This window comes from Rhodnius prolixus, unplaced genomic scaffold (genome assembly GCF_049639745.1).
Source record: "Rhodnius prolixus isolate KJV_2025 unplaced genomic scaffold, Rpr scaffold_5, whole genome shotgun sequence".
Taxonomy (NCBI): domain Eukaryota; kingdom Metazoa; phylum Arthropoda; class Insecta; order Hemiptera; family Reduviidae; genus Rhodnius; species Rhodnius prolixus.
The window spans coordinates 8,038,005-8,051,667 of NW_027411624.1; the positions used below are offsets into that span (position 1 = coordinate 8,038,005).

Here is a 13,663-nt window from a genome sequence, read left to right on the forward strand (position 1 = left end):
TAAAGGTAGTATTGTATTTCTACTTTAAATTTTCACCAGAAATACTTGAGATCTTCTAAGTCACAATATGAGTGTTGATTTTACCAATTGTATGTCGGTCTGTTAAATTTACATTAGGTTTAGGTTTTACCCACTGCATCAGGCCTCGAGGTAGGCTAATTCGTTCGTAAAACTTACTGATCTGTCAATTTTATTTAAATGATTTCTCATTATTTGGGTCTTCATCTTTTCGGCTCCAAGTGAACAACTGGTAAATAAAAGCTCACTCATTTTTTATAAGGTAAATTTAAACAAAATATTCAAAATATTTTTCTATCTAAACTAATCTACAAGTTGTATTTTCATTTCTGTAATCAAAAGTTAAAAAATATTTAAAGCAAAGTTAAAAAAATGAGGTTGGAAGCAGTTTTATCTCTTATTTTTATTTTTTTAAACTTCGTTTCGCCTAATTATTAAATGCTTAAAAGCAGTTTCGCTTATTAAAGACCCAAAATATACGAACATATAGACAAAAAATCTGATAAATTGTTTGTTTATAGGAAACCAGAGCCATAATATGTATTGGAAAAGGAGAAGAGGTATGTTTTGTGGGGGTTAGAAGAATTTAACTTCTAAGTTGTTTTGACAGATCTGGGAAAACCAAACCACAGTTGCTTACGTATGGGTGAATTGGCAAGAAGAAGAAACAAAAGATACACACCATGATGATTTGAAATATGTGTATTATGCGTACTTTAAAAACTTTTGTAAAAACTAGTCGTTTTAAAGGTTTAATGATGATTTGAAATATGTGTATTATGCGTACTTTAAAAACTTTTGTAAAAACTAGTCGTTTTAAAGGTTTAATGACGTTCATCGAAACTACTATCTATGGTTTTCCGAAGTATTGGGAACAAAAACTAAAAAACAAAAAGCATTTGGAAATTAGAAATTAAAAGAATTTCGTCAAGAGTCATCTTTTCTCTTCAAGAATAGCGCTTTTGCAAATGATTGGTATGTTGCACAATTTTTTTTCTAATAATGACCAAAGTACGATTTTGATTGAGAAAATACTTCCTCGATTGAGCAGAACGGATATGACTGTTCCAGGAGGATTTTATCGAAGCAAACTGAAGTGGCACTTAAGAGAAGCCCAATCAGGAAACCTTGACCAGAAAAATAGTTGGAAAATGTGTCATATATAAATTTATAGTACTACTTGTGAAGAATAAGAAAATCGTTGTAGATGTTTAGAGAGAAACTCAAAAAGAACCAATCGATTCAATGAAATAATATGTTGGATGATTTTGTTGAAAAGCTTATCGTCGGGTCCGCGGAGGCGTTTAGAACAAAAATATCGCCAGTCTCTGTCTAAGTTATGGTGGATATATACTTCCAGACAGACTGATGCCTGATGAATATGTAAAAACCATTTTTCGTATTCAGGGGGGCCCCAAAACTTAAAAGTTCTGATAAAACTTTTTTTTGAGAAAGTAAAAAAATGGAAAGGCAAAGTTGTTTTGTTCAGTTTCATGAACAGTTAGTTATTGTAGTTCCAAGAAGATTTGCTATTAGTAAGTTAGCGCTAGTATCTATATAGTTCTACTCTACTCCACTAGGGCTGTAAGGCTCCATCTGGTATCTCATACCAATCTGATAGGTCTTGTGACGGCGGAACGTTCTAGGGATACGGCGTATGAGAATATAGAGCGAAAAACAACTTCGAAATGTTTTTTGGCTAACAGTGAACATTCCTAATAGAAAGGGTGAAAAAGGTTAGAATTAAAGAACCTTACAATGAGTAAGAGGGAACAGTCAATTTTTCTGGAAAAATATTTTTTCTTTGCCTCGTTTAATCAACAGTTTCCAGGAGTTAACGAGGCACTGAGTAATTTTTTCTTTTACTCCTTATCAGTTTATTTTATTTTTTAAAAAATAATTTCGTAAGAGAGTGAAGGCTAAAAGGTCCTGGGTCAGTGCCTTTTAAAGATAGGCGTCAGAGGACAGGTTAGGAAGCGAGATGATTCAGTCATTACTTCATAGGATCAAACCCTCTTCCTGAACTAAAAGGTAGGAAAATTGTTTTAATGCATTCTTTTGACATAAATCATTAATATGGGTCAATGCATAATTCATTCATATGGGTCAGTATTTACTAATCAGGTGATGGGATTGTTACGGCAAAAGATGTGAATGAGGTGCTACTACTTAATCATGATTCCACTAATTTAGAAAATGATACTGAAACAAAATCTTCGTACAGTTCTATGTAAACCAGAAATATTTAGAAGATTGGCTTGTAATCAGAAATTTTCAAGTATGACTCGTTACAAGATATTCGTCACTAGATCTGATTTTCCTAAAAATAGTATTGCCATGCTGGAAGGCAAGTAAGTATTTAAAAATATAATTTTATTAATTCCAGTTCAACTGTTAGAGAATAACTTTAATTTTTGTGATAGATGTGAGGTAGAAATATGGGATCATGAAAAGAATGGAGAAATTAGCAAAGAAAACCTTATTAACAAAGTCAAAGGGGTTCATGGTATATTCTGTTGTCTTAACGAAAAGATCGATAAAGACGTTATTAAGGCTGGTAAGTATTAAAAATTATATTTAAATTGTAGTTTACAGTTCTGTAACTAAAAATAATACTAATGTTAAATTAAAGTGTTGGGTGAGCTGTAGAATTACCTGGTAGTATCATTCGTAATATTTAAAAGCAAAAATTCTTAGATTGTAGTTTTTATATTTCTCCTTGTTGATTCTTTGGTCTTTAAGGTAGTCACCTAACATTGGATTTAAAACGCTTTTAGAAACACGTTTTGGTAGTTGACAGATAAAAATATTTAACTAAACCAAACAGTGGGTTGTTCTTTTTTAGAATTTGGCAGTTTGAAATTCTCATAAATGGAGACATTCGTGTGGTAATTCAAATGAAATTTGAGTACGAGGTGAATCCTCTTTTCCTCTTCAGGTTTATTTTTTAGTTGGATGGATCCTCAATGCTGAAGAAAGGCCCAGAAAAGCTAATTGTTTTAAGTAATGTAGCATTTAGATTATCTTGCAGGATTACTCAGTAAATTTCCAGCTAGGATTACTGCCAAATTTACAAAAACTGGAATATGTTAATAAGATACAGAAGGCGATTTGCGATGTTCCCGAAAGTGTTGTTCATTCTTAACTGTGGTGTACAAGATATCCTAAAAACAGGAATCATATATAATAAGTATCTGATATCTAGTGCAAGGAAGGATTATTATTCATACCGCCAGAACAAAATAATCAAGATATTTATGAAAATCAGTGTCAAGGAGGCTGTTGTGTCTTAAAGGAATGATATATAAATTTTTTTACTTGTGTGTGCAACTGCTTACACTTAGTATAAATACTTTTATGAATGATTATTGATTTTATGGCCTTGTTAACTTTTTCAATTATTTTATACTACAGAAATATTTTAAATTGTTTACAGTTACGGTAAAATTTATAAATATATCTACCCTCGTTTCATTTCTTTTGTCTCGAGAAAAGTAAGCTAATGTTTAAAACAATGGTACCAGAACATGGTGAGTCACTTCAGCAAGATCTTGAATTTTCTGCTGAGTTAATTTGGAGGTCCAACAGTATTTCATACAAACGGCTACATTTTTTCTAATAATACCAATCATGATTTTTAAACAAAATTTATTTTCTCCAAACGTATTGAACTGGCAAAAAGTAAAACGATTAAAGCAACTAGAATATTAATTATTTCAAAGAAAATTTATTATAATGTAAATAATTAATATAGTTTGAGTAACTACATCTTTTTTTAGTTTCCATTGATAAATTCAAGTTTTGTTTCAATTTTTGTTTTTTTCTAATTTTGTTTCCAAATATTTAATGTATTTGTAGGAAGAGACCTAAAAGTTGTATCGACATTGTCTGTCGGTGTAGACCATATCGATCAGCAAGCTCTGAAGGAAGCCAATATTAAACTTGGATATACTCCAAATGTTCTTACCGAAGCTACTGCAGAACTTACAGTTGCATTACTTTTAGCTACATCAAGGAGACTATTCGAAGCGCATACCGCATTAATCAAGTAAGTAATATCTGGTACAAAATAACTATCCTATATAGTTTTCTTACATACTTAGAAATATAGGAACGATGTACATTGGAATAGGAAAAATCACAGATTTTAAGTAGGTGATAAGATAGACAACTTACTTATTCCTCATAAATCTTATTGCAAATCTTAATGATAGAAAAAACCGTAATATTACAATAACATTATTAACTTCATATTTTTGTGATTAACCTAGCTATAATTATCTAATAGATTTTACTTAAGTTTGTTATAATTTATTGAATAATCAAGGTTTGTTATAGCGGTGAATGGAAATACGCATGCTCACCAGTCTGGATGTGTGGACCTGGATTGAAAGGTTCAACCGTCGGCGTAGTCGGTTTTGGACGAATTGGTCAATCTGTTGCCGCTAAACTGAAATCATTTGCCATTTATAAACTTTTATACCATAACAGAACAGAATTAGCAGAAGGTTAATTTGACCAATAGTGTTTAAAAAGCTGTGCAATTTATAAATCAGGCAAAAGAAATTTTATATGAATTACATTTGATTATATATATATAATTTTTTGTTCTAGGCAAGAATTTAGGGGCAACTTATACTTCTTTAGAAACTCTATTGAAAGAGAGTGACTTTGTAGTTGTAACTTGTTCTTTAAATGAGTCAACTAAAAATCTTTTTAGTAAAGAAAAATTTGATCTAATGAAACCGACTGCAATTTTCATAAACACTTCTAGAGGTGGTAAGTGCACTTTTTTTTTTCTATTCATAAACACATTTACAGCATGAATGGAAATGTCTCCTCTTTGGGGGAGGAGGTTATCTTGAACAACACAGATTTAATTTAATTAATTTCAGGTGTAGTAGATCAAGAGGCGCTGTATGAAGCTTTAAAAAATAGTAAGATACGTGCAGCTGGTTTAGATGTAATGGTTCCCGAACCTTTACCAGCGAATCACAAACTATTAAGTTTAAGTAATTGCGGTAAGCGTTTGTTTTTTTTACTAGAGACGATGTTTACAGTAACGTTTTTTAACAAAAGACTATAGCTAGTTTATTTTTTTCTATGGTTCAGTTCTAAAGGATTTATTGTGGCACGTTCTTTTTTCTTTATTTTTGTGGACCACCATATCCAATATTAAGTTCTGTAAAATTTGGTCCTTTAAATAAGTGCACGTTGTGTTGGAATTTCTGTGGATTCATAGAACATAAGAGGATCCGCACAATAGTTGTAACTGTTATTTTGGATTGGTCACTATTGAAGTTAGGTAGGATACTCTTGGTTTAAGTCTGGGTGAAGCTGATCAAACCACATTTTATTGGAGTAGCTGTACATAAACAATAAATAGTTGAGTTGCTTTCCCTTCTGAGATTTTGACTCCGCTCCGCAGCGTTAACCCGCGTTTCCTAGCCTAAGGACAGAATTTCCTCTTTCTGTAACGTTTCTGCGCAATGGTAACTAAAATAAAGCAATTATCTGCAAAATATTAATTAAACAGTTACCTTATCGGCCTTAATACAAATTATCATCTTTATAACCTCAAATTTCTAATTATGAGGCGTACATTTATATTGAAACAGTTACAATGTATGCGCTTAAGTAATCTGAAACTTACAACAAACGTGGTTTGTTTCGTAAGTGGGATATTGTTGTTTGTCATTGTGAAATATTGTTAAATACTGAATTTTAAATGAGGCCATATGTATATACGGATTTTAATTTCAAACAAATTTCCCTAGAGGCTGGATTAATTCGGTTTTTGAAAACTGCATTACCTTCCACTACTCGGACGCGTTAGGTATTTTCATGGATGGTTTGAAAATTGATAAGTGAAAATTTCGGTATACCATCTTGTGAACATTTATGCATAAAAGCTAGATTAAATAATAGTGCACCCAGCTAAACTAGTTACCATATTAAGGGCAGTGAAATACACTGGGCCAAAAAAGTCTGTGAACACTAACCTAAATTTTATTACTTTTATTATTAACTTATTAGAAACTTCTTTTATTTTCAAATGAAATATACTATTCGATAGAGAGAAACCAGAGTTTTCATTTTATATTCAATCTTTTATTTTTGTTCAGCAGGAATATCACAATTAAATGTTTAACAAAACAACACCCCAAACGAATGCAAAAAAAGTCTGTGAACACTTTGCAGAAATAAATCATTCTTACACATTGTACGTGAATTATAAATTTTAAAAACTTGTAGGACCTCCTATGTTCCTAATCACTTCCAACAAGCGAGCTTTCATCGATCCTAATAATTTTGTGGTCGTCAATGTTGGAATTTTATCCCACTCTTCTAAAATAGCGTTTTTTAGTTGTTCACGGTTTCTTATTCCTCGTTTATTTATTTCGCGGCTGATTTCATCCCACAAATGTTCTATTGGGTTAAGGTCTGGCAATTGTGGAGGGGTGTTTAGGCGCCAGAGTGTATTATTTAAAAGCCATTCCCGAGTTTTTAGTGCGGTATGTTTCGGGTCATTGTCTTGTTGGAAGACAAACGTTCCCTCCAACCCTAATTTTTTTGAATTTTTTTTTAAATTGCGTCTTAATATATCCACATACACATATTGGTCCATCATACCATTAATTAGATCTAACTTGCCCACTCCTTTAGCACTCATGCGCCCCACACCAGAATGTTGCCTCCCCCATGCTTAAAAGTAGGCTTCATATTTTTCATTTTCGTAGCTTCATTTCTTTTTCGCCACACTTTTTGTCGTCAATCAGACCCACATACATTGAATTTCGACTCATCTGAAAAGATTACGGTTTCCCAGAAACTAGAAGGCTTAGAAACACATTCTTTCGCCAAATCCAATCGGCGGTTACTATTTATTTTATTGATTAAAGGTTTTTTCCTCGGGACTCGACCGCAATAATCGTATTCATGTAATTTATTTCTAATTGTCTGTGGTGTTACGCTTACACATAATCCCTTGATAATTCTTGACTGATTTTTTGAGCGCTTGTCCTGGGTTCTTCTCGAACAGACTTCAGAATTTGCCGTTTATGAAAGGAATTAAGTTTTGGTGGCCGTCCACTGCGTGGCCTACTAATCACATTTCCGTACTTTTTAATTATATTATGCACCGTTGAAGGGTTTTTTTGAACTATCTTCCCTATTTCTCGAATACTTTTTCTTTCATTTCGCAACGTCACAATAAGTTCTCGAATTGGTCTGGGAACTTCCATATTAGTGGTTAAATATGTACTAATTAGATTATTTATTCACAAAACTGACTGTAGTGGTTTCTACAATACAATAGAGAACTTTGAAACTTTATTCAATCGTTTTTCTGTTTGTTATCTTAATGTTTTTACATATTTATACAGCTGTTCACAGACTTTTTTTGCATTCGTTTGGGGTGTTGTTTTGTTAAACATTTAATTGTGATATTCCTGCTGAACAAAAATAAAAGATTGAATATAAAATGAAAAACTCTGGTTTCTCTCTATCGAATAGTATATTTCATTTGAAAATAAAAGAAGTTTCTAATAAGATAATAATAAAAGTAATAAAATTTAGGTTAGTGTTCACAGACTTTTTTGGCCCAGTGTATATTCGTACATTGAAGGAAACCATATAACATTTTATAGCAATAATTTATTTTTAACGGATCAGAATGCTTCTTCTTGCTCTTCCTTTGAAAGCCCAGTCTTAAATCTTAACTTTAACACTAGTATCAGTAGAATCGTTATTTTTTTTTAAAAAAAAAAAAGTAATCAATTTCGGAAAAATTTCCTTGCACCAACCAATTTCATTTTATATGTTTAATCCAAAGTATTGTAGGAAAGAGGTTAGCTAATTGGTTAGTGTATTGAAGATCACGGTTTCGTTGTTGAATTCATCCCTTAGGAATCTCTTACTTTCCAATGTAATGAAAGAACTGTCCGGCACCAATGCCAATAGTCAGTCATGGTTTTCAAAAAGTATTTTCTGGGCTCGAGCTAAAATTTTAACACCAGGTCATCAACCTAAGGTATTTGGCGCCCCAGAGCCTTATTCTGTGTATTCCTTGCCTCCGGATTGTGTTTTAGAAACACCATCACCTGCCACCGAGCTGTAAGAGGTTCCTGGCAAGGGCCGGCAGAAGGAGTGAAATCCAAAATTTCTAACTGAATTAACTACCGAGTTAATCTCTTCCCTATTTGTATTGAATTATGTTTAAATTAAAACTACTTATCTCTTTACACTTTTATAGTTGTTTTGCCTCACATTGGAAGTGCCACTTACCAGGCCAGGATGTCCATGGCAGATTTAGTAGCAAAAAATATTTTAGCAGCTCTTAATGGTGAAGAAATGCCAGCAGAATTTCGCTAAACTAAGTGGAAAACGAGATGAGGAAAAAAGAAGATAGAAAATGAGGCACTCTCACTTTATTTAACAATTATGTGAAAACTTACAATATATATATGTATATATATATTTTGTTTTGTATAAAACACTTTTTGTTATAATTGCAGCTTTTAAAAATAGTTTCTTTTCGTTATCTGGTCTTTTAATTTATGATTTAACTTGAAAGTTTTGTACTGTACACATGATATAAACAAATAAAATTTTTGTACTGTACACATTATACAATTTTCAGTTTATTATTTTTTTTATATATATAAATGTGAATACCACAATAAGATAATTTTGCGCTCTTTATTCATTTATTTATTTTTAATGTAGTTCTAATTAAATTAAAAGTTCTACAAGAAATTACGTACAAAATACTTTTTATTATATACATTTAATTTAAACAAGGCTCTTTTTTTTCTTTTTCTTTTTTAAATATTTAAAATCCTGTTTTATCATGAGGAGATTATTTCTCCTTAAATAGAAACAAAACAATCCATTCTTTTTATCAGAAAAAAGATATACAAATTATGATGATAAATTTACAAAAGATCTACTTGATAAATAAGATTTCTAATTGAATCAAAACTGTCATATACACCACAGTATTCACTTACTAATTCCCTATTAACATATACATTCGCTTTAAAATTACTATCTATTTCAATACACTTCTTTAAAGCAAGTGTCCCATTTGTATCTCGATCTAAAAGTATTAAACAAATAGTCGCAGAACTTTCCGGTGGTATATGGCAACTCCAATTAGGAAGATCCGCGGTTACTCCTCTTATCATATCATTGATTGTTCCTTTTCCTCCACTAGTGATGACGTTGTTTCCTTTATCCATTTCTATAGCTTGGTTAGTTGCATTTTTACCTTTCTGATCCGCTTCTAATCGGCTTGTATCTTCAGTTTCAACATCTTCAGAACCATCTTCATTTCCTTTTCCTTTAAGATCCACAAAGTGCGACAGAAAATCAATAACTTCAACACTACTATCTGAATCAAGGCTATCATTATGTTCACATATTTTATCCGTACAAATGAAATACTTTTCAAAAGCATTTCTATAATTCCTCTTACTTCCTAATATGCTAATTTCATTGTGAGAATTCGAATCAATGGTATTGGATTTTTGATTTTTTTTATATTCAATTTCACTATTACTTGTCACTTTGTCGCCGGCAAATTTCTTAACTACGTCACTTCTAGGTGGTATTTTAATTGCTTGTCTTAAAGGAGTCACTTTAGCTGTTTTCTTACCAACATTTGGTGAAAAGATGTCTACACTTTTAGAACTTTTCTTATTTTCCTCTAATTTATTATCTGCACTTGATTTATTGGCAAACTCAGCTTTCTCTTTGGTAGCATCATCTTCTATAGAACTATCTAATAGTTCTGAAATTTCCAGTTCAATATCATCATGTTCCATTTCTTGATCCGAGGCGCTATGTTCATCACTTTCCTTCCGGGATCTATTCTTCGACATTTCACTTTTGTTTATATCAGGTACCTTTTTACCATGAACGAGCTTTTTCCTATTCAGTTCCCACAGTTTTTTCTTTCTTGTACGGTTGGGGCTAGTTCCTGCCGCTTCGGATGTGTTAACAGGATCGTCTTCAGTTGCTGATGTTTCCTTACTCCTAGGAGTTAAAGATTTTTTGTTTTTCGAAGCCTCCACTAATAACTTCCTAATTTGTGGTGGTACTTCTACTTCTTTAATGGGTTTTGATCCACTTTTCGCAGACTGTTTAGTATAAATAAGATTTTTAATTCTCAAATTATTTGACATGAAAAGCTGTTTACTCAAAATTGCTTCTTCAATACTCAATTTGGATTTACCAGCCGCTTTTTCTGAACGTCTGTCGACGTTAACAGTACTCTCTTCGACAGTATCGCTGGATTGGTTTTTATTACTTCTTACCCTTTTTATTACAATATCGGGCCCTAATTCTAAATTTAGTTTTTGCTTTGAGTCAACCTTGGAAGAATCTTTATTTTTCAAGATTACTTTACTGGGAGCCACGGAAATATTTACAACTTTCTTTTCTGGAATATCTTTTAACTGGACTTTTACTTTATCACTTACCCTTTTCAGAGTGCTACTCTCTTCTCTGGATGACGACGGAGACTTCATTAATATTTCTTTACTTCCATTAAGTCTACCACCAGTTTTAACACCTGATAAATTTTCAGTAACATCTGATTTATGATTAATATCTAATGGTTGTTCATCAACAACGTTCTCATTTTTTTTCAAATGTGTCTCTTCTTGTGGTTTATCATCAGAATTTTTTGTTAAATGTTGCTGCTTTCTACTTTTCGGAGTACCTTTATTAATAGTTCCACTTTTTCTGGCTTTAGATTTTTCGTTTTTGGAACCCGGAGATGTTTTCGGAGACATACTTTTGCCCTCAAACACAGTTTTATTCGAAACAGACAGAGGCTCTTCTTTTTCTGGTGATGATATTTCCGAATTATTTGCATTAATATCAGATGAATTACTGGTTTTTGTTATGACTGTTTTTTTAGGAGTAGAATGTTTTCTAGCATTGAGTTCTCTCTTCATGGCTTGAAAGTCCCCTCCAGCTAACAGTTTTAGGGCAGAAAATTTAACCTTTTTATTTTTAATACGCTCCGATGTTCTGCTTGGAGTAAAGTCTGTCTTATTATTAGAAGTAAGAACAGTTTGATCAAGACTGGGTTGCTCTTTGCTATGTTCATCGACATTCTTATTTTGTAGAATATTTTCTTTTGAAAAGGAAGTTTTGTTAAGTCTGTCGTGATTTTCTGGAACTAGAGAACTGGTTAGCAATGGGCTATTTGCATCTTCTTTTTTAAGATTGGGAGATTGTTGTTTATTACTGGTTTTAATCGATTGAGGCCCAGTTGTAAAAGTTTTCTTACCACTACTAATAATTTTAGAACTAGAGGTGTTCTTCTTATTTACATTGGTTGAAACTTTGTCTGGAACAGAAGATTTATTAACATTACTCATATTTATAAATCCCGCACTTTCAATATTTCTTTCCAGTTCCTTTTCTGCACTCTCCGCGTCGAAAACTTTTTTTGCATCTCTAATGAGTAGTTGCTTTTTATGAGCATCATATTTACCAACTCTTCCTGGAGTGTTGGACATCTGCATACTTTTTCTCTTTATAACATTTTTTTGAGCAATAAGTTTTTTACGGCTAGCAGGACCAGGTTTTTCACTCCTGACAGAACTTTGCAGCTTTGAAGTTCCAGGGTAAGATGTTTCTAAGAATGGTGTTTGTTTAAAAGAAAACGATTCTGCCCTAGGAAATGATTCAATTTGTTTATATATATCGTTACCTCTAGTAGATTGAAATCGTTTTACGATTAGTTTTTGAAACTCTTCATCTTCACTATTATCACTACCAGAAATATCAACTACATCGCCCTCTACTTCAGATTCTCTACTTGGTGAGTCTTTAGGACATATCACTGAGTCACCCTTAACCAAAACTGTACTATTCAAGGGGATATTTATTCGTTTCAAAAGTACTACAGGGGATGTACGTGATCTTCCCGCACTTTCAGTTCGATTAGAATGATTACTTGTTAATGTACTTTCACCTTTTCGAACCATTTGTTGTGATATTTTTGGCGTCTATGGAAAACATAAAGGTCGACCAGTATATATTAGGGTTAACTTTTAAAACCTAAACAAAATTAAAGAAACATGCATCACTATTCTCCACACCACTAAATACTAATCACTACTAACGAAATATGATGTAGCTAATGAAATTAACCGTTCTTAGTTAAATAAAAATAAAGATGAATTTCAGCTTGTTTGTTCACCAACTTTCCCACATAAACAGTGCCCGCTGATACTGTACGTACCAAGTTAACCAACATAAAAGTTCTGAGCGTCAGAAAGTAATAACTTAAATCTTATGTTTCTAGCAATATTAATTTTGTGAATTATAATTAATTAGAATTCACTGATTTATTATTATTCTATACCTTAGAAATTCATTGAACTTTTTTTAAAAAATGGAACATGGGTGGTGCCCTATAAAAGTTATATTTTACGAAAGTATGGCCATGTGTTATGCATTTTTTAAATTAATACTGATCATTCTCGCACATTTAAATTTGGTTTTTGTATTTACTTTTGGGCTTAAATCCTTTTATTCACATTATTTTTTTCCTACCATTTCAGTAATATCCATTAGTCTGTGTTGTCATCAAAACTGAATGTAATCGTATTATTCAAATTCAAATGTAACTAGCGAAAGCTGTGCATTGTTTGCAATTTTCATTAAATTAGACAAATTAATTTTTAGCAAATTTTTATTCTACATTCATTAATAGAAAATTTTACAAGTGCAATATTAACATCTATTAAATGGGATGAGTGGAAAAGATAAGTACAAAAGTGGAACAGCTGTCACTCACGACCTTCCCAGAAAATCATAAGTAGTTAGGTATGAGAAGTATGGAGTCGATAGACAGGGAATGAGATTAAGGTATTTTCAAATATCCTTCAGCGCGACGTCCTAAACTCTACTTCAGCAGATTAGTTGTTTCAATTATAGAGTCTAGTGAAACTATAGCATGGCATCTTCTTCATTTCTCTACCTCAGTAGATCTACCTCATATCAATAGGTACGTTGTAGTTGATATTGAAATGTTCAGCAGAGAGAAGCATAGTCTCATAGAAAAAATGTATGATTCACAGACACAAAAAAAACAACCTTTGACAATTAGAAAATTATGAACTCTAAAAATAGTGAAAAATCTCACAAGATATATTTCTTAAATACCTCTCTCATATTTCAGTTGTGTAGTATTAATGTACTAATATGTTTCCTTCATTTTTGAGAATACATAACTGCGGTAAGCTTTTATGAAGCTTCTAAAATTAGGGGTAGGTAGACTTCAAAGAAATAATATTTTTTCGTCTCCATAAATCTAAATTTATTACTAAAACGTTACAATTTCTGTCTATCAACAAACGATTAGTCTCCCAAATAATTATTACAATAATTGTAGCTTCTAATAAAACTAATATTTATTTTCTCCCCCTCCTGCTGAACAAATAGTTTTTTTATAGTAATTTGAAAAATGGACATAATTTCATTTCGTTGTAGTATTTTTTTTTTTTTTGCTTTCTTTTCAATATTTTTTAAAATTATACTTTAGTAATAAAGATTCACATAATTCATTTCTCTTGAAGTAACTGCTCGATTTTATAATTTTCTTTGCAGTCCTATTTTGTAG

The 13,663-nt window shown here is 31.8% G+C and overlaps 1 protein-coding gene across 4 annotated transcripts in view; it reads left to right on the forward strand.

Annotated features, from left to right (window-relative positions):
* LOC141458496 (glyoxylate reductase/hydroxypyruvate reductase-like) overlaps positions 1–13,663 on the forward strand; it is a 76,180-nt gene that overhangs the window by 60,245 nt on the left and 2,272 nt on the right. For 2 of the 4 annotated variants that reach the window (XM_074136571.1, XM_074136572.1), the window contains 9 exons: positions 540–993; positions 1,090–2,049; positions 2,129–2,369; positions 2,442–2,575; positions 3,877–4,066; positions 4,357–4,526; positions 4,633–4,797; positions 4,914–5,039; positions 8,273–13,048. In XM_074136571.1, coding sequence (XP_073992672.1) covers positions 2,215–2,369; positions 2,442–2,575; positions 3,877–4,066; positions 4,357–4,526; positions 4,633–4,797; positions 4,914–5,039; positions 8,273–8,391 — 1,059 coding nt within the window. In that variant the 5' untranslated portion in view covers positions 540–993; positions 1,090–2,049; positions 2,129–2,214 and the 3' untranslated portion in view covers positions 8,392–13,048. The remainder of the gene's footprint in view (positions 1–539; positions 994–1,089; positions 2,050–2,128; positions 2,370–2,441; positions 2,576–3,876; positions 4,067–4,356; positions 4,527–4,632; positions 4,798–4,913; positions 5,040–8,272; positions 13,049–13,663) is intronic. The other 2 variants (XM_074136573.1, XM_074136574.1) reach the window with 2 other exon arrangements.